This window comes from Phocoena sinus, chromosome 16, assembly GCF_008692025.1.
Source record: "Phocoena sinus isolate mPhoSin1 chromosome 16, mPhoSin1.pri, whole genome shotgun sequence".
Taxonomy (NCBI): Eukaryota; Metazoa; Chordata; class Mammalia; order Artiodactyla; family Phocoenidae; genus Phocoena; species Phocoena sinus.
In genome coordinates this window covers 65,134,737-65,155,612 of record NC_045778.1, presented here as the reverse complement: position 1 = coordinate 65,155,612, position 20,876 = coordinate 65,134,737, and the positions used below count along the sequence as shown (strand labels likewise).

The 20,876-nt window shown below is 47.0% G+C and overlaps 1 protein-coding gene across 9 annotated transcripts in view; it reads left to right on the top strand.

The window, feature by feature from the left end:
- The window catches only part of XPNPEP1 (X-prolyl aminopeptidase 1), a 55,460-nt gene that overhangs the window by 20,273 nt on the left and 14,311 nt on the right, over positions 1 to 20,876 (top strand). For 7 of the 9 annotated variants that reach the window (XM_032608461.1, XM_032608468.1, XM_032608460.1 and 4 more), the window contains 8 exons: positions 4,847 to 4,910; positions 6,092 to 6,196; positions 9,646 to 9,738; positions 9,992 to 10,135; positions 12,366 to 12,461; positions 14,581 to 14,662; positions 16,233 to 16,443; positions 20,513 to 20,602. In XM_032608461.1, coding sequence (XP_032464352.1) covers positions 4,847 to 4,910; positions 6,092 to 6,196; positions 9,646 to 9,738; positions 9,992 to 10,135; positions 12,366 to 12,461; positions 14,581 to 14,662; positions 16,233 to 16,443; positions 20,513 to 20,602 — 885 coding nt within the window. Of the gene's footprint in view, positions 1 to 4,846; positions 4,911 to 6,091; positions 6,197 to 6,946; positions 7,048 to 9,645; positions 9,739 to 9,991; positions 10,136 to 12,365; positions 12,462 to 14,580; positions 14,663 to 16,232; positions 16,444 to 20,512; positions 20,603 to 20,876 lie in introns of those variants that run through there. The other 2 variants (XM_032608462.1, XM_032608466.1) reach the window with 2 other exon arrangements.

The following is a 20,876-nucleotide window of genomic DNA, read 5'->3' as shown; positions in this document are numbered from 1 at the left end:
GAGCTGGCTTCCTGTTTTTATTTCTTAAATAGGCTTTCTCCTGGGGTGGAGGTAGTGATTTTTATCCCGGAGTGATTTTATGCACCGTATTAATTAGAGTAACACTAGCTGTGGTAACACATCTCAAAGTTTCAGTGACTGTTTTGCAGAGCCTTATTTCTTGTTCATGTAGCAGTCTAGAGTGGGTGTTCCTGGTTGGTGGGTGACTTTCTTCCACTAGGAAGAAGAGTGATTCAGGGATCCAGGCACTTTCCATCCATGTGATGCCACCATTCCAGCTGGAGGAAGGGAAGGAGTATGGAGAGGGTGCGTCCATCTTTAACTGCCCTGACTCAGGTATCACTTCCCACCCTTTTTCTCTTGGTGAGAACTAGTCATGTGATCCCGCCTAGGTGCAAGGGGGCCTGGGAAATGAAGTCCTGGATGGGAAACCAACCGCTCTTCAGTGACTTTACAGTAAGGAAAGGGCGTGAATCTTTGGGCAGCTATCCATTTTTCCCACATACCTTGACTTGGTTTCATTTAAGAGATAAGAAAGCCAGTAAGTGGGGGAGCCAGGCTTGAACATAGGTTTGATTCCTGCATGTAGGAGACATCTGTTATGTGGTTGATGAAGGTAGAGGTGAATGGGGGGCAGTTGCTTGGCAGTGTGGCAAAGGCATGGGCTTTTTATTTTTTCTTTTTCTACGGTATGTGGGCCTCTCACTGTTGTGGCCTCTCCCGTTGCGGAGCACAGGCTCCGGATGCGCAGGCTCAGCGGCCATGGCTCACGGGCCCAGCCGCTCCGCAGCATGTGGGATCTTCCCGGACCGGGGCACGAACCCGCGTCCCCTGCATCGGCAGGCGGGCTCTCAACCACTGCGCCACCAGGGAAGCCCAGGCATGGGCTTTTGAAAGTCAGACCTGAGATCAGATCTCGGCTCTGCCACTTAGAGCAGTGGTGTCTTGGTTGGGGGGTGGTGGTAAGTAAGTAATTTACTTCTCTGAGCTGCTGATTCTTCTTTTTTTTTTTTAAATCTGTAAATGGGAGGGATGCTACCTTTCAGAGCTGCTGTTGGGGTTAGAATTAGGGGAAATGAAGATAGTTATTGGCAAGTAGTCAGTCTTAGCCAGTATTATTTGTTATCATCACCCAAGGTGGGGAGCATGGATGAATGCCATTGTGGATTGTTTGGTAAAATTCAGAGGTGTGGGAGATCTCTGAAAGCTGGCTGGGTCAGAAAGCTTTGTGGAAGAGGGCATGTTTGAGCTGGATTTTGAGACATGGATGAGGCTTTTTTTTTTTTTTCTGTAGTTTACTGATATGCTTTATTTGGCTGTGTGTTATTTAAATTGTTTGAATTAGATGCCAACGTTTAAAAATTGAGTGATCTCTCACGAACATACATATATTTAACTTTTCCTGAAATACTGAAGGTTGGCAACACGTGGTTCACATTCCAGCATGACAGGAATCAGAGCTGAGTGGGAGCTGCTCTCTCTAGAAGAGACAGCCTCTTGTCCTGCTTTACTCATTTCGTTGACCTGCCTGTGCCCTAGGGCTTTTGAGTTTGAAACCCCAGCTGTAATCCCTTCTGGCCTTTTTCCTGTTGGATAAGGCATTAGTTTCCTGTTGCAGCTGTGACAAACTTAGTGGCTTACAACAACACAAATTTATTATCTTACACTTCTGGAGGGCTGGAGTCTGCAGTGGTCAGCAGGGCTAAAGTGACTTCTGGAGGCTCTGGGGAGAATCCATTTCCTTGTCTTTTCCGGTTTCTAGAGGGCACTTGCATTTCTTGGCTTGTAGCCCTTTCTCTGTCTTCAAAGAGGTGGTTAAGGTCTTAACTACGGAGAAAGGTTCATCTCTCCTCCTGCTCTTCCTTTATTCTGCAAGTATTGGATGCGGGCCTAGTGTGTGTCACCTGTGCCCTGTACAGGGACAGTGACAAACAAGACAGACAAACACCCTGATCTCATGGGACTTATATTCTGGGGGGTCAGGACAATAACAGTGTAAAAGAGTCATTAAGAAGAGAAACATCTAGAAAAATGTACTGTACAGAGAGGTAGAAGAGGCTGAGTGGCTACTGTAGCTGGATAGTCTAGGCAAGCCTCTCTGGGGAGGTGACATCTGACCTGAAATATAATGATGGGAAGGAGCCTGCCATGCCATGACCAGAGGGAGACTTTTATAGGCACAAGGAAAAGCATGTGCAAAGGCCTTGAAGCAGGAATGAGATTGGCAAGCGCGAGGAGCAGAAAGCAGGCGGTGTGGCTGGAGCAGTGTGAGTGGGAGGACCGTGGGCGGAGAGCAGGGCCGGACCAAGCTATGCCTTGGGGACTGGCCTGGGGTTTGGATTTTATCCTAAGTGTGATGGGAAGTCATTGGAGGATTTTAAGCGGGATGCTAACATGACACATACACATTTTGAAAAGCTCCCTCTGAGTGTGTATGAAGAGTGGATTGTAGGGACAGTGGTCCAGGTAGAGATGAGGGAGGCTTGGACCGGGACATAGTAGAGATGGAGATAAATGGACAGTTTTGGAGAAAAAAGCCAATGGCTGTGTTTCTTTGCGGCTTTTTCCTTGTATGCTAAGGCTTTGGCTTGTTTTAGGCCTTTTGCTGTTCTCTAGGGAGAATGTTCCCGGGCTTTGCCAGCTTCATGGCTGGGGGAAGAGTGGGAGGCCTGGGCCCAGTGCTTGTCTGGCCTCTGCTTAGCCAGTTGGTATGGAGGTGACAGCTTTGGTCAGTGATGTCTTTCTGGCATGTTGACCACTTAGGTCATGTCTAGACGTTCTTGCTCCACCCTCATCTCGATCCCAAACCAAACACATCCACCTGCTGTTAATTCCGTCTCCCTTTGGAGAAACTCTTCTCCTGCCTTTGCTGAGAGGCAGCTCCAGGTAACCCCTGGGGGGACGTGAGCCTCCGCCCCGGCTTCCCCAGGTAGGGCTGGGGCACTCCTCAAGAGCTGTGTCCCTGCGTGCCAGAGCCCAGCCAGGCCGAGCCCCTCACCTGCCTCCTCACTGTGCGTTGGGTGGGAGAGCACCCAGCCAGGCGGACCTCCTTGTTGGTCCAGAGTGCCCCCTCTGTATTTTCTCCGTTGTGTACTCTGAGTTTTAGCACAAGGTTTTTTTTGTTAACTGAGTTTTCCCAGCCTCTTAGCTGCTTTTTCACCACTCAGGAGGAAGAGATTAATATTGTCTCTTCTGTTGCATATACGCAGCACTCCCAGGTTTCTGGTGAGTCGTTTTGAACATTCACTTACTGTTCCTCACAACAGAACTAGGAGAAGGGTAGGAACAGACTCCCCCATTTTGGCCTTTTTTTTTTTTTTCAGTCTTGCACTCACTAATTCCTGGGTCAATAAACAAAGGAGCGCTCTACAGTTCATAAATGATGCTGGAGGCCACTTCTTTTTATGTCCTTAGTGCTATCTGGTCAATGTTCCCTTGTGTTTTCGGGATCAAACATTTGCTTGCCATTGCGTTCAGCAATCTGAAATGACCCGTTGTAGAAATGAGGAACTGAGGCTGAGAGAGGTGAGGAGACTCGTTGCAGACCACGTAGCTGGGCCTGCTAGAGGGCAGGTGCGACCCAGAGCTCTCAGAGCCCCTTCATCCTGCCATCATGATTCTTTCTGCTGACGCTGCCAGCACCTCTGTGGGTCATGGTCTTGTGAATGGTCTGAGGCTGCGATTGTGGCTGCCTTGGTGAAAGGGGCAGCTCTCATCCACGCGGCAGGACTAGAACCTGGGAGCCGTTTTCCCCTACATCATGTTGACTGTCCCAAAATGCCTTGGGGTCCAGCCAGCAGCCCCCTTCTCTATCCTAAGCATTCTTAACCCTGCCAAGTCCTTTAGCTCAGGAATAACCTGCTAACAGGAAAAGGAGCAGTGGCTCTGGTCTCGAGTAGACCAGATCCTGGCCCTGCTACTGACGTGTTGGTTGCTTAAAGATTCTGTGTTTGAACCTCAGTTTTCTCATTTGCTATTGGTCTTATCCTGGAGAGTTATTTTGAGGATGGGATACGATGTGTTTTATGGGGGCAGCATGGCATAGGGCTTCAGAGTTGAGGCTCTGAAACCGCCCAGGTTCAAATCCTGCCACTGCTACTTATTAGCTGTGTGACTTTGGACAAGTTACTTGACTCTCTGTGCCTCACTGGCTATTACCAGAAGTTACACAATGTGGCCTCGTACCCTTTCCCCAGGAATGGGAACCTCTTACCTTCTTAGCCCTAATCCCATTCCATTCAGAGGCAAGGGATTATCGGCTGGGAAGGACCTGGATTTGAACATGATGTTTTATTTTGCTGAAGCCTCCTGGGTTAGAGGAAGCATTTCCCTTTGTTCCCTAACAGGAAGGGACAGGGTCTGCGTGGGAGAGATTGGTGACACTGCCTTGGATGGAGGATACAAACAGGAAGTTCAGAAATAAGCTGATATCTAAAGAGACTTAAGTTAGAGAATTATTGGCACATAAAACAGAAATTCGGGCTTTTGAGAAAAATAACAGATGCCTAAATGTCAGTGGCAAAGAAGGGAGAAGGCTATTGGTTTGTTTTTTGAGTGAGATCTCAGTGAGGAAAGAGCAGTTTTGATCTGTTTCTCTTGATTTGCTTTGTTCTCCAGATGAAAAAATTGAGGTTAAAGGGAACAGCCCTTTAGCCCATAATTAATTAGGGACTTCTGTAGTGTGCACTAATTAAAAAAAAAATGTTCAGCTCGCCTTTTCAGCTAGATTGGCAGTTCCTTGAAGGCAGGTGCCCAGCTTTTGCCAGCCTTTGCAGCCCTGCTGGGCCGAGCAGGAGTCGGCGTGTGACTGATCAAGGTCCAATTCCTTGTCCTTTTTGTTTTCCAGAGTGAGTACATTGCTCCGTGTGACTGTCGGCGGGCCTTTGTCTCTGGATTTGATGGCTCTGCAGGTGAGTTTCTAAATTCTCTTTGTTCTTTTGGTACTTTTGTTTGCCTCTCAAAAATAACTAGAACCGGTTTCAGCCTGTGATATAGAACCAAAAAAAAAAAAAAATGCAAACCAGATGTCCCCATTGAGCCTCTGCAGAGCGGATGTGGTCCCAGCATCCCCAGCTCCTAAGCTTACATTTTAGTGTCTCTTTTCTCTATGCCTTCGCTTTTCAAATCTTAAAAAATGTTACTTAAAAAATATTTTTGAACTTTTTATTAACTGTAACATACATACAGAAAAGTGTATCAATTAACCTGAATACCCCTGTGTAACTAGCACTCCAAATAAGAAGTGGGACACTAATAGCATCCTTAAAACCCCCTCCTTAGCCTATTGGTCCTGTGTAATTGTCTAAGCGCTTGACTTTTGGTTTCTCTGTTTTCGGTTTCAGCTTAAATAACAAAGATGAATGTTGAGCTACATTGTTGCCCTGCCCTAACTTTCCCAAAGCTGTTGTGCCCTTGAGTTTTAGGATGGGTTCCCCCCTTCAGACTCCCATCCTTGCTAGACTTGGTGCGAGCCCCTCTCCTCGCAGTTAGCGCACTGCTTCTGTTGATGTAAAAGGCACTTTAGGATTGGTTTTGGCTGACACCTCTGCTGAAAGCCCTGAGTTCTGCTGGGCCTGTGGGAACTGAGGGCAGATAGAGGTGGGAGGCATAAACTCCCGGCTGGTGACCAACTGCTGCATCACAATGAACACGTGGTCTCTCTTGGGAAAGGTGAAACACCTCCTTTAGAGTGTCTGGTGGAGCAGATGGCTGCGATCAATGAGCAGATTCACCGCTATTTTGTTAATTACGAGACCCTTGTGGCCGCAGGTCCACAGACCTCTTTCTACTGGCCTTGACTCATGCTGTACAAGTGGGGTCCTTTCTGTGCAGGGACCAATACCCAGGCTGACTCAGGACTGTTTCTTTCAGAGCTTGGCCCACAGCTGGTTTTCAGTGGTATCATCTTCTCTTGCCTGGAGGTTCTCTTGGAGTTAAAGGCCCCGCTGCCCCGCCAGAGGCCCCACCGGAGCGGTGGTGAGGCCACACGGGATCTGGTGCCCCTCACCGTGCTTGCCTGCCTGCTGCCGTTTTGTGCAGCTTCTAGGTGGTGGTCAGAAACATTTCTCATCTCCTTGCTCCCCTGCTGTAGGCACAGCCATCGTCACAGAAGAACATGCGGCCATGTGGACTGATGGGCGCTACTTCCTCCAGGCTGCCAAGCAGATGGACAGCAACTGGACGCTCATGAAGATGGGTGCGTAGAGGCACAGCCATCTCAACTTTAGTTGGCCAGCTCTGGCAGGGGACCCTAGGGCTCCTCAGGGCTTCTGGATCTTACCCCTTTTATGGGGCCACGGGCCCCTTTTAGAATCCAAGGTGTCTTAGTCTGCTCAGGCTACCAAAACAAAATACCATAGACTGGGTGGCTTAAACAACAGAAATTTACTTTTTCATTTCTGGTGGCTGGCGGTCTGAAATCAGGGTGCTTTTGTGGTCAGGTTCTGGTGAGAGCTCTCTTCCTGGCGTGCACACAGCCTCCTCCTCACTGTATCCTTACATGGCTATCTCTCTGTTCCTCTGCTTAGAAGGCCACCAGTCCTCCTGGATTAGAATTCTACCTTATGACTTCATTTAACCTTAATTACCTCCTAAACCCCCTGTCTCCAAATATAGTTACATTCAACGTATGAATTTTGAGGGGACACAGTCCAGTTCATGGCACAAGGAAAACCAAGAAAATGACACGCTGATATACACATACCATTGCGCGTTCAATTTTGGAAGATTCTGGTTCAGGATACTCATTTCAGTGAGGAGAAACTGAGGGCCAGAGAGGACAGTTGCTTTGCTGCAGCTCACATAACTTGCTGTGCATTTGATTCATGCACTGGGGCCTTTCCGTTGCTCTTTGCTGCCTCATGATTCAAAGTGAGATAAAGGTAAGGGGCCATTGGCAGCTGAAGCTAGGAAGCTCTCCCTCTGAGGATCCTGACTTGCTTCTGGCAGCTCAGCCATAGGGCAAGAGCATGGGTCTGGAACTTCCTTGGGCAAGTTGCTTCACCTTCAGTGCTTCAGCTTCCTCATATGTAAGGTGGAATAGTAATAGTAAGTACCACATAAAATGGTTAGGGTTAAAGAAATAGTATATGGGAAGCATAGAGCTCAGTGTTTATTGGATAATGATTGTGTGTGTGTGTGAGTGTGTGTGTGTGTGTACTCTTGTTTTTTCATTTAATTTTGTGCTGTGTTTTTCCTTGTCACTATAATAGTCTTTTGAAACATGATTTTAGTGGTTGTACAAAGGCCTCTGCCTGCTGAATTTTGAACTTGGACAATAGAAGGAGGGAAAAGGGGCTACCAGGGCTGAGTGAGGAAGAGAAGATGAGGCCAAATCCCTGGTGTTTCTTGTTTGTAGTTGGAAGTAATGAGGAAATCAGGTTGTTATCAGACTCATGGTTCATGGAACAGAGGGCTGTTGACGCTGAGTTGAGTTGACTCCAAGATCCAAGCAGTTAGCCTACTGAGGTAGTGTGTGTGTGTGTGTGTGTGTGTGTGTGTGTGTGTATGTGTATGTGTGTTTCACACACTCTCCACATATATAAGTGTTGTTTGTCTTAGGGAAGGAGGAATTAGGAACGTTTTTATCCTGGCAGTGGATTTATTTTAAATTTCCGTTTCTCAAAAGTCTTTAAAAATATAGGAACATCAAAGCTACAGGTGGTTGTTGCCCCAGTTGTTCTCCTTCTTCTCTCTCTCTCTCTCTTTCTGTGTCACACACACAGACACACACACACACACACACACACACACACACGCACTTGGGGTTGTAGGGCTATTATAAATGGATAGGCCACTAGACCTTTAAACTTTTTGATTACATGCCTCTGTTGACGGTATATGCGCCCAGTCCATCTGTATTTCAAATACAAGCAAAGATTGATATCTTATTTTTTAAGAAAAATTACCAATGGAAGTCCTAATACTTTCTGCTTGTACCCCAGTGGATCATTCAGTGTGCCTCTGGGATTTGGTCATCTCTCTTTGGGGCCTAAACTCCAGCTGTTAGATAAGTCAGCGCTTTGGGGGTCAGAGTGTCAGAGGAGCGAATACTGTTTGCCTGTCCTCTAAAACAGCCTCAGCGGATGAGTCCTTCTCCCTTCCAAGCCCCTCTCTAGTTTCTGCCCTAAGCCCACCTCCTCACTGTCTCTCCTGTGTAGGGAGATTCTGGTGGGTGTAGTTGGGGAGTGGTTCATCCCTGGGGTTTTTGCCAAACATCTGTCTTCTAGGAGATGATATGACTTCATCCTGTGAAAGTTATACTAGGGGCATTAAAGAAACTTTGTTAGTAAGTGGCTTGTTGAGCGGTTTGAAAAAAATAGGAAAGAATCAAATAACAAAATAACAACTCAGTGCCAGCTTCTAGGCAGTTTTTTAGAACAGATTCATGAGCTCATTTCTTTTTTTTTTTTAATTTTTATTTATTTGTTTGCTTTTTTGGCTGCATTGGGTCTTAGTTGCAGCATGCGGGGTCTTAGTTGCGGCATGTGGGCTCTTTGTTGCGGCATGTGGGCTCTTTGTTGCGGCGTGCGGGCTTCTCTAGTTGTGGCGCTCAGGCTCCAAAGCATGTGGGCTCTGTAGTTTGTGGCACAGTTTCTCTGTTGAGGCGTGTGGGCTTGGTGGTTGTGGCGCTTGGGCTTAGTTGGCTTGGTGGTTGGGGCACGTGGGATCTTAGTTCCCCGACCAGGGATCGAACCCACGTCCCCTGCATTGGAAGGCAGATTCTTAACCACTGGACCATCAGGGAAGTCCCATGAGCTCATTTCTTTACAAACCTTTGAACTTCCCTTCTGTGGTTATGTGGTTATCAGTACTCGCTAGGGAGAATGGTAAAACAGTACTATTTCAGAATATGTGAACTCTCGCTCATAATATTTTCTCAAAATGTTAGTTGTTTAGCAAAAATTTGATGAAAAAAGTATACATCTGAAACATACAAGATACTGGGTCAAATTAAAGAAAAACGGGGATATAAAAATAACTTTTTCCTTTTTTGAAGCTTATTTAGTGTCCTATGACTGTTTGCTCTTGGTAGTTGGGAAGCCCAGGTAGCCAGTTAAAGACACGATGTTGGGTTCCTGTGTGTCCCTCTTACAGTCTTTGGATACGTTTCTCTGCTGCCAGTCAGGCCTGGTTGTCTGGCGGGGGCCTTCAGTCTGCAATGCTGCCTTACAGATAAAGGGAGGGCACTGTGGTGTGTGTTCCCCTTACCTGGTGTGCGATGTAAGGGAGGCTCCCAGCTCTAGCCTTCACCATATCACCACCCACCCTCTCATCACCAGTAGTGGTAAAGTGACCGAAGGCTGATACAAGACGATCTTCACGATGACACCATGTACCTGTATTGCAGCGATTCCTGGGATGCCTTTTTACCAGGGGTCTAATGAAAATCCTGTTTCTTTTTTTCTTCTGTCTCACCCATTCCTTATATACCGTCTTACTTTATGTTTTCCTTTTATAGCATCTTACACTTTTCATAGCCTTCCACGATTAAGGGAAGTTCACATTTTCCAAGTGCTGTCAATTCTCTTTGAAGAAGGTGCTTAATAAAGACCCTGCATGATGTTGGTGAATTGCCTCCTTCTGGATAGGACAATGAGCTTGGGTCCCCTGGGAATTGTTTCTCATCAGTTCTTCCCTCTGTAGGTCTGAAGGACACACCAACTCAGGAAGACTGGCTGGTGAGTGTACTTCCTGAAGGATCCAGGGTTGGTGTGGACCCACTGATCATTCCTACAGGTGAGTAAGCATAGGCCCTTTCATCTTGGGTGAGGAAGTGAGTTCTAGAGGCCTCTCCATCCTCCCTGTTTGCTTGTGGGTTGTGGAACATTTGGGGGCTCAGCATGATTTGATGTCACAACAGAGGTCAAGGTGAGGAGAAGAGTTAGCACAGGGCCACAGGATAGCCTTTCAGAAGGTGCCAGGCTCTCAAAGCCCTGCTGCCTGTAAAGGGTGTTCAGTTCATAGCTAGACCACGTGTGTTTCTCCTCAGATTACTGGAAGAAGATGGCCAAGGTTCTGAGAAGCGCTGGCCACCACCTCATTCCTGTCAAGGAGAACCTTGTGGACAAGATCTGGACGGACCGGCCTGAGCGTCCGTGCAAGCCCCTCATCACACTGGGCCTGGATTACACAGGTCAGAACCAAGGCTGTGCCCAGAAGGCGCCCGACCATCGGCCCCTTCACCTCAACGAAAGCCCTCTGAATCCAGGTCGAGCTTGAGCTGAGTGGAGGATTTTGCCCCGCCCTGGCACGTGGGGCATTTGATGCAGCAGGAGTTCAGTTTGTTTCCACAGTTGCCACCTACTTGCCACCTACTTGGGCACAGTTTATTCTTGCAGAGCTCCTCTGGGCATGCTGTGCGTGCTACTGAGATGGCTTTTTTACCATTCAGTTGCTAACTGCCCCTCTAACGTGTCTAATATTGGAAACAGACTACAGGTTTCTTTTCTTTTTTTGATTTAGTCACCTCGAGAGTCTTATTTCTTTATTTAAATTTTTTTCCTTCTCATATTTATTAATCCACAATCAGTGTCAGCAGCTGATTGGGTGGTATACACACCCCAGCCTTAGCAGATTGTCTTTTGTTTTGTTTTTTAAATTAATTTTTATTGGACTGTAATGAGCCTAGAGGTTTCTAGATTTCATTTCCTTTTCTTCTGTCAGCATTTGTACGTTTACCTTCCCAGGCGCCCTCCTTCTGTCTGTCCTCTGCTTTAGTAGCTTTGGGGTGTGGGTGGGTTTCTTTGGCTTGTGTGATAGTGGTGAGTGAGGAGCAAGTTCTGTGAACGTTTTGTGGGAGATGAAAGTGTGATTTATGGAAGAGTGAGGAGCGCAGAGGGAAAGGCCTGGGAGGTGGGGCTGCAGGGGAGGGAGCCTTGCTGTAGAAACGGCAGAGGAGAGGTGGATGGGGGATGTCTGGAATGTAGGCACATTGCCCAGAGGAGTCCTGGGAAGAAAGCATTACAGCCCAGACTCTCAGTCAAGTTTTAAACAGCATTCCCGAGCTGGTCTTCAAAGCAGCATTTAGTTGTGGGCACAGCCCCCAGCTTGCTTTCCTTGTGACACCCTCACCTGAGGGTATTACAGATTAGGGGGATGGGTCCAGTGAGTGGCCCAGGGTCAGCTCAACATTTTCCATCAGCGTGTTTTGAGTTTTGTTCAACTGAAGCAGAGGCTCTGACCTATTGCTTATAGAAGCGGGGAGAGCAGGTGTGGCTGGTAAAACTTCTGTTCAGCAGACACATGAGTGCCTGCTGTGTACAGGACACTGCTAGGTGCTGGGCGAATAAGACAGATGCCTGCTGTGTTCACAGGTGGCTGCGCCCTGCGTTACATGTGCTGTTTCATGCTGGGTGGTGGTGGTGGTGGTAGTGATGGGGTGAGCTCCTCTAGGACCCCAGTTTCATCCTGGGGAGAGCAGGGAGGCCGTGGCTGTGTCTGACAGTGCAAGTGTGATTTGGAAGTGGTTGTCACACTGAGTCAGACCGTAGAGAATTCCTCGGTCTTAGCACTGAAGGGCGAGTCTCGTATCTCCAGGAATGTAAAGTGGTAGGTGATATTCCCCTGACCTCTAAGACTCGGTGAGTTCTCTCTGCTGGGTAGTGTGTTCTCAAAGCTCCCTGTACAGAAGTGTAACTAATTGCTGGTTTTTTGGTGTTTTTAAAAAAAATTATTTATTTTATTTTTGGCTGTGTTGGGTCTTCGTTGCCTTGTGCAGGCTTTCTCTAGTTGCAGCAAGCGGGGGCTACTCTTCATTGTGGTGCGCAGGCTTCTCATTGCGGTGGCTTCTCTTGTTGCAGAGCAGAGGGTCTAGGTGTGCAGGCTTCATTAGTTGTGGCACACTGGCTCAGTAGTTGTGGCTTGCGGGCTTAGTTGCTCCAAGGCATGTGGCATCCTCCCAGACCAGGGATCGAACCCATGTGCCCTGCATTGGCAGGTGGATTCTTAACCACTGTGCCACCAGGGAAGTCCCACTACTTGCTGGTTTAATTGTCTGTCTTCCCTTCTAGATTGTAAGCCCCCTGAGCTCAAGGACTGCATGTAGCTCAGAGCTGTAACCACAGTGACCAGCATGGTACCTGCAGATATCTATGCCTGGGAAGTGTAGATGCTTCATAGACATTTGTTGGATGAACAAATGAATTACTTTTTCTTTGAGGTAGTCAGAGCTCTTGACAGTCAGCTAGCTTAGAGTCACTTCTCATGTATGGGGCTTGAATCTGGGCCTCCTGTATGCTCAGATAACATGCTCCCTGGGATATGGTGCTGGTTAAAAATGTTTGGAATGGGTTCTTTCACTTGGCTTCCGCAGGTCCCTGGGACCAGACCAGGGCTGGAGTCGCAAGTATGTTTGTTTCTTGCAGGCATCTCCTGGAAGGACAAAGTTGTAGATCTTCGGTTGAAAATGGCCGAGAGGAACGTCGTGTGGTTTGTGGTCACTGCCCTGGATGAGATTGCATGTGAGTGCTCTGGTTTCACTGTTGGGAAGTGTTACCCAGTCTCTGCATTGGTTCTCTGGGAATCTGTGTGTTCATGCAATTCAGCTTTCTGAGTGGCCAGGGAATAAGCAAAAGACTGTCACCAGTGGGGTATATGATATGCCGAGTAGGATGGAGGAGTAATTATAGCGAGTCGGGGAGGGGAATGTAGCTTGGACTGGAGCTGTATTACAGCCAGGGGCTGATGTTAAATCTGTGATGATGTCCCTCTCTGGCCAGTCTACTCAGGACTGTGACACCTCTGAGGAGGGACATTTCCAACAAACATTTGGTGCCTGTCAACATTCGTGTGTCTCTATGGGTATAGAAGTAAGATCACAGGAGATATTTTTTTCTTTATCCTTTTCCTGTATATCCCCAATGTTCTAGAGATATTTCTACTTCAGAAAACTCAGGAACTGAAAGTTCTTCAACAAGCCTTTTGGTACAATAGCAGTTTTTTAATCTTTAGACCTTAAACTATCCCCATGGAATTGTTCAGTGCCTTCTAGAACCTGAAGGAATCTTCTTATTCTGTCTGCTATTTTCTGACTGGATTTGACCCAGGGTACCTGAGACAAGGCACTGCCTTATTCTTTGATTTTTCTCACTAGAGAAAGAAAGTTTACTGCACAGTGTCCTAGCTCTCTAATCCCCAGTTCCAGACTTTGTCAAGAGTGTCAGTGATTTATATCCCTAATTAACTAAATAACTTTAACGTCGGAGAAAATAACATATAAAGCTAATTTCTCTCCTTTATTATTAAAAAGACACACATTTCCATTGCGGAAAACCTGGAAAGTGCAGAGGAAGTAGAAAGAAGAAAAAAAAATCACCTATAATTTCCTTACACACAGAAAATCACAGTTAACATTCTGCACATTTGTAATTTTGTAGCTAGATTTTTTCCAGTGTATCGGGATACTCTAAGCATACATAAGCATAATTTTAAGTGAATATTAAATATCTCATCATATGGTTGTATCATAATTTACTTAACTATTCCCCTACATATGCCCTTTGAGTAATTTCCAATTTTCTCGTGATTTTGTTAACATCCGTCAAAGTCTTGGTGCATCACATCCATGTCTTAGTTCTGATAATTTTCTTCCAACTTCTGGTTGGCTTTAGAGGTGGTGTTATGGATTAGAGGGGGTGTGCATGGCAGGGCTTTTGACCATTTTGCCATGTACCGGCCAGAAAGGTTGCACAGGCGTGTGTGAATACACCCCTCTCGCCACACCCTCGCCAGCCCCAGGTGCTGTCATTTAAAAAGAGTGCTAGTTTGGTCTGATAGGTAAAACATGTTGCCTCATTGCTTTACTTTGCGAGGCCATGATGTTAAAATAGAGGCAGTGCTTTTTACGCCAGGGTCTTCTCTGCACTCTGATTCTCAGGAGAGCAAGCATTAGGCAGCTGGAAGTCCTCGGACGGGAGCTGTGCTCTCTGCTGGTCCCTCTAGTTTCTCCAGCACGCAGTGACCTCACTAGACCCCCTGACACTGGCCAAGGCAGGTCCTCCACCCAGCCGTGGTTCCGGGTGGGCCGCAGGCTCAGGTTTCATTCGTGGGCTGGAGCCCCGCTGACTCACTGCTTTTGTTCCTCTGCCGGGAAGCCCCGCCTTCCTGGGGCTCTTGACCCTCGCACAGAGGGCCTCATCTGGCCTCCCTCATGGGTGGGTCTCAGTTTTTCTACTCTAGGTCATTCCCCTCAGAAGGGAGCGAGTGCTTGGCTCCGTCCCCTGTATTTGGGAGTGCCGGAGCGTTTTTCTGTGGCACGTCAGGCCTGCTAGGCCTGGCAGGTCACCGCCAGGTGGACCATTTCAACTCTTGTCTGGAGGGCATTTGTTGGGTTTTCTGACTAATAACTCTTCCATCCCCTTCTCGGGATGGTGATGCGGTAGCGTAAGAAACAGTTCTGGTGCCATCATTTGGTGGATATGAGCAACTGCAGCTCAGAGGTGGGACCAGGAAGTGAGGCTCCCAGCTTCTCTGAGAGATGCCGCCCAGTCCTTCCCTAGCGAGTGGAAGCTCTTCCCTTGCTCTACAACCTACCCCTTAAACTCTCACTCAGGCAGGTGACAGGAACTTTTTTTTTTTCAGGGCTGTTCAATCTCCGAGGATCAGATGTGGAGCACAATCCAGTATTTTTCTCCTATGCAATCATAGGACTAGAGACCATCATGTGAGTGTTGGCCCCGTGCCTGGAAGTCCTTCCCCACAGCTCCTCGGAGCCCCAGTCGCCCCCTTCTGGCCCGGGCCCGCCAGCCTCGGCCTGATGTGCGCTAGTACGCTGCTTTTCTCCTGCCCTTTCCCTTTCCTGCCTCTCTTCCTTCCCCTTCTTGTCTTCCTTAACAATAGATAATTATTTATATCCTGCCTCTCTTTTAATCCTGAAAATGATTTGAAATCTCTGAAAGTCTCGGTAGTACTAGGAGATTAAAAAAAATAGGTGGTCGAGGACATCAGAACAAAACTGGAGAGAGTGAGGTTAGTTCACAAAATTCCTGCTGCAAAGTCTTGTTCAGGCTATACATTTGATTCCAGGTTTCCTAGCAGCCAATGCCAAGGGGAATATGGGCTCTGTTATACAATCTTGGGTCCACGATGCAAATAGACACAGTCATTTTGGAAGGTCAGAAGTGACACAGAAAAACCCCCTGAGCTGTGCCTTGTCAGTTTATCTTTTAAACTGCTGCTTGTGGCCAACCTGCCATTGCTCTTCTTATTTGGATGGCTTTCTGCATTCAGACAACATATTTATTGAGTGCCTGTTATGTGCTGGGGTCTCTGTTAGGTGTTAGGGTGAATGAGACAGACAGGGTCCTGGGTTAGAGTTGCAGAGATGAGAGGTTTCCTGAGGGCATTTGGGCACATAGTGGGCACTAACTTGTCATTGGAGTGGGTACGGGTGTTATTGGAGGGGCCTGACCTGGTCAGAGGAGGCTCTTGGGGAAAGTAATATTGAGTCAGAGATTAAGGGTACGTGTGGGTTAGCTAGGTGAGTAGGGGGCGAGGAGGAAGAGGAACGGTGATCTAAGCAGGGGAAGCAGCATTTTCAGAGGCTCTGGGCAGGAGAGAGCACAGTATGCGTGGAGGACCCAGAGTGGTCCAGTGTGGTTGGAACCTGGAGTGGGAAGCCGGCAGGTGGGCAGGGCCCCCATAAGGAAGGCCTTGTGAGCCAGGTTCAGGAGCTTGGGGCTTTTGTCCTGAGGATGCTGCGGAGCTTCTGGATGAGTTTTTCACACGGAACTACATGGTCAGGCTTGTAAATCATAAAGAATGTTATGATTGGAGTGAAATTATGGGGTGAATTATGATTGCTGCGAAAAATAGGGTGGATAGGGAAGACTGGAGGCAGGTTGACCAGTTAAGGAGGCTGTGGTACTGATCCAAGTGAGAGACGGTAGTGACCTGAACCTGGGCAGCGACTGGGCCAGTCTACAGCGAAAGCTGGAGAGGTTTGAGGGGTGTTTAGGCTATAGGTTCAAAGATCTCAATGTAGGAGCGAAGGAGGAGCATCAAGGAGGAGAGTGCTCAGGTCCTGGCCTGGGGAGTGGGGTGGAAGGTGACGGCATACGCAGGGCAGGGAGCGCAGTTTGGGGAGCAGGATTTGGGAAAGGCGTGGAGGAAAGAGGAACTGCTTGGCTTGCATGCCGGGAGGTAGAGCCTGTCGCTTGTGTGTGGGTCTGTGTTCTCGTCCTCTCACTCCTGTGCCCGCCTTTTCTGTCACCTCACCTCTGGCCCCTCTGCAGGCTCTTCATTGATGGCGACCGCACAGATGCCCCCAGTGTGAAGGAGCACCTGCTGCTTGACTTGGGCCTGGAAGCTGAATACAGAATCCAGGTGCTTCCCTACAAGTCCATCCTGAGCGAGCTCAAGACCCTGTGTGCCAGCCTCTCCCCAAGGGAGAAGGTGTGGGTCAGCGACAAGGCCAGCTATGCCGTGAGCGAGGCCATCCCCAAGGTTGGTAGCCCCAGAGACCCATCTAAACCTGCCACTCCAGCTGCCAGGCCCTTTCCAGTCCTGGCATCGTGCGGCTTGTCTTTGAAGCAGAGGTTGTTCAGGCAGATTTCCAGGACTGGCTGTTGGGTCAGAGGTGTCGTCTCCCTGGATGAGCCCTTTGGGCTGGAGTGTGAGGCTTTTAGAACCCATTGAGTTCTGTGTTTTCCAAAACGTGACATGAGAGATGATTTTAGGTGGTACACATTCATACTTAGGTTTATTTAAATGTCTCTGTTTTAAAAGTGTTTTAACAGTTACAGAGAATGAACTAGTGGTTACCAGTGGGGAGAGGGAAGGGGGGAGGGGCAAGATAGGGATATGGGATTAAGAGGTACAAACTACTATGTATAACATAAATAAGCTACAAGGATATATTGTATAGCAGAGGGAATATAGCCAGTATTTTATAATAACTTTGAATGGAATTTAACCTTTAAAAATTATGAATCACTATGTTGTATACCTCGCACTTATATAATACTGTATATCAGGTATAAAAAAAGTGTTTTAGTGTGTACTAGAAAAAAATATGATTAGTATATGAGACCATATATTATAAAAATTGTTTCTTAAGAGAGAGTTGAGTTCAGTAACCTATGTTGATTCAAAGATAGTCTAAAGAAAAGTCTTAGTGAATAAGGGTCCAGGGGGTAGCAGCTAGGGTAAGACCTGTGCAGGTGGTATGAGAGTATCTGAAGTTTGGGAGAGACTACCCTACACCCACCTCTCCCACCACATTTCATAGTTAAGGAGACCTGAGGCCCAGGGAGGCTTTGGGAGTTGGGGATTTGTCAAAGGTCAAATGATACTGATAACCCTGCCCTTGACTGAGCCCCTGCTGGGTGGTGCTAAACAGCTGACACCTTCCCCCTCATTTTAACTGAGGCCTGGCACAGGAGTTCAAGGTACCTTACTTGTAGCCTTTTTTTTTTTTTTTTTTTTTTTTTTAACATCTTTATTGGAGTATAATTGCTTTACAATGGTGTGTTAGTTTCTGCTTGATAACAAAGTGAATCAGTTATACATATACATATGTTCCCATATCTCTTCCCTCTTGCATCTCTCTCCCTCCCACCCGCCCTATCCCACCCCTCTAGGTGGTCACAAACCACCTAGATGACCTCCCTGTGCTATGCGGCTGCTTCCCACTAGCTATCTATTTTACGTTTGGTAGTGTATGTCCATGGACACATGGGAGTGTCTATGCCACTCTCTCACTTTGTCACAGCTTACCTTTCCTCCTCCCCATATCCTCAAGTCCATTCTCTAGTAGGTCTGTGTCTTTATTCCCATCTTACCCCTAGGTTCTTCATTACTTTTTTTTTTTTTCTTCGATTCCATATATATGTGTTAGCATACGGTATTTGTTTTTCTCTTTCTGACTTACTTCACTCTGTATGACAGACTCTGGGTCCATCCACCTCACTACAAATAACTCAATTTCATTTCTTTTTATGGCTGAGTAATATTCCATTGTATACATGTGCCACATCTTCTTTATCCATTCATCTGTTGATGGACACTTAGGTTGCTTTCATGTCCTTGCTATTGTAAATAGCGCTGCAGTGAACATTTTGGTACATGACTCTTTTTGAATTATGGTTTTCTTGGGGTATATGCCCAGTAGTGGGATTGCTGGGTTGTATGGTAATTTTATTTGTAGTTTTTTAAGGAACCTCCATACTGTTCTCCATAGTGGCTGTATCAATTTACATTCCCACCAACAGTGCAAGAGTGTTCCCTTTTCTCCATCATTTCTCTAATGATTAATGATGTTGAGCATTCTTTCATGTGTTTGTTGGCAATCTGTATATCTTCTTTGGAGAAATGTCTATTTCGGTCTTCTGCCCATTTTTGGATTGGGTTGTTTGTTTTTTTGTTATTGAGCTGCATGAGCTGCTTGTAAATTTTGGAGATTAATCCTTTGTCAGTTGCTTCATTTGCAAATATTTTCTCCATGCTGAGGGTTGTCTTTTGGTCTTGTTTATGGTTTCCTTTGCTGTGTAAAAGCTTTTAAGTTTCATTAGGTCCCATTTGTTTATTTTTATTTCCATTTCTCTAGGAGATGGGTGAAAAAGGATCTTGCTGTGATTTATGCCATAGAGCGTTCTGCCTGTGTTTTCCTCTAAGAATTTGATAGTGTCTGGCCTTACATTTGGGTCTTTAATCCATTTTGAGTTTATTTCTGTGTTTGGTGTTAGGGAGTGTTCTAATTTCATTCTTTTACATGTACCTGTCCAGTTTTCCCAGCACCACTTATTGAAGAGGCTGTCTTTTCTCCACTGTATATTCTTGCCTCCTTTATCAAAGATAAGGTGACTGGGCTTCCCTGGTGGCGCAGTGGTTGAGAGTCCGCCTGCCGATTCAGGGGACACAGGTTCGTGCCCTGGTCCGGGAGGATCCCACATGCCGCGGAGCGGCTGGGCCCGTGAGCCATGGCTGCTGAGCCTGCGCGTCCGGAGCCTGCGCTCTGCAACGGGAGAGGCCACAACAGTGAGAGGCCCGTGTACCGCAAAAAAAAAAAGAAAAAAAAAGATAAGGTGACCATATGTGCATGTGTTTATCTCTGGGCTTTCTATCCTGTTCCATTGATCTATATGTCTGTTTTTGTGCCAGTACCATACTGTCTTGATTACTGTAGCTTTGTATTATAGTCTGAAGTCAGGGAGCCTGATTCCTCCAGCTCCATTTTTCGTCCTCAAGATTGCTTTGGCTATTCGGGGTCTTTTGTGTTTTCATACAAATTGTGAAATTTTTTGTTCTAGTTCTGTGAAAAATGCCATTGGTAGTTTGATAGGGATTGCATTGAATCTGTAGATTGCTTTGGGTAGTAGAGTCATTTTCACAATGTTGATTCTTCCAATCCAAGAACATGGTATATCTCTCCATCTATTTGTATCATCTTTAATTTCTTTCATCAGTGTCTTATAATTTTCTGCATACAGGTCGATGACATGATAATATACATAGAGAATCCTAAAGATGCTACCAGAAAACTACTAGAGCTAATCAATGAATTTGGTAAAGTAGCAGCATACAAAATGAATGCACAGAAATCTCTGGCATCCTTATACACTAATGATGAAAAATCTGACAGTGAAATTAAGAAAAGACTCCATTTACCATTGCAACAAAAAGAATAAAATATCTAGGAATAAATCTACCTAAGGAGTTGTAGCCTTTTTGACTGTCCTGCCCTGGGCCTCTCTCCTCCACTTAGCAGTGGGCCATCCTGAGAGGAGCCCAGGCTTGGCCCTCTAGACCTGGCCTGCCATTGCACCCCTGTCACTGTCACACTGCATGACATAGTTACTCAGAGCTTTACCTCCTTGGGGATCATGCCTGCCTTTGTCTCATGACAGGTAGGTATCTCAGAGAGAGAGAGAGAGCAAGGAGAGTGGAGAGAGGGAAAGCCCTTTGAGAAGCTCTGTGCTAGTGCAAGTGCAAGGTGGTGCAAAATCCCTCCCCCCTCCCTGTAACACAGGGCTGGATTCTAACTTGTTTTCAAATTGGGAAGGCTCTTCCCGGGCCCTTTAAGGCCCTTTAAGATCAGACCTTTAACAGTAGCTGATCCCTGAGCAGGAGCCTCCCTCTCCCCTCATCCATCATGTGCGTCCCTAGACAGTGGGAAAAAAGCCTCCTTTGTGCAGCCAGAAAGGGGTTGTTTCGGTCAAGCTTTGATCTGTTAGTGAACTCTGACCATGACCTTGGAGGTTTGAAAAGCAGTATCTCTCTGATGGCTGGCAGCCAGCAGTCTCAAAAAGCTACGGGGTGGGGGATAGACGAGAAATAACTTGTTTTATGTTTTTACTTTATCTTTTTGGATGAGCTCAAGCACCTTTCGCCATGCTCAGAGTCACCAACCAAAAAGGGCAGGTCTTCGGGCCCCAGGGGACAGCTGGGTGGGTCCTGAGTGGGAGCTCTTCCAATGATTTGTCTTAAGTGTGCTGTGCTGGGTGGAGAGGTGATAGCCTTGGTCTTGGGTGAGTGAGCCAGACTCGATTTCCCATATGACTGCCTTTCGCCCCAGGATCATCGCTGCTGTATGCCTTACACCCCCATCTGCATCGCCAAAGCTGTGAAGAATTCTGCTGAATCAGAAGGCATGAGGAGAGCTCACGTGAGTAAAGCAGCCTGTGCAGAAGAGGGGATGCATGGTGGTCAGAAGGCCCAGCTCCCTCACCTGCTGTGTGGCCTTGAGCCTGGCACAAGGTGGGAACTTCTCTGAGCTTTCCAGAGTTAATGAGAGAATGAAATAAAATACTGGATGGGCTAGATCTTTACATAATATAACATAAAACGCAAAAGGAGATTGATGATGATAGTGTAGGTGATGGTAATGATGAAGGTGAAGCCTCTGAAGAGGCCTAGATTTGTGTTTCAAGGCCAGCAGT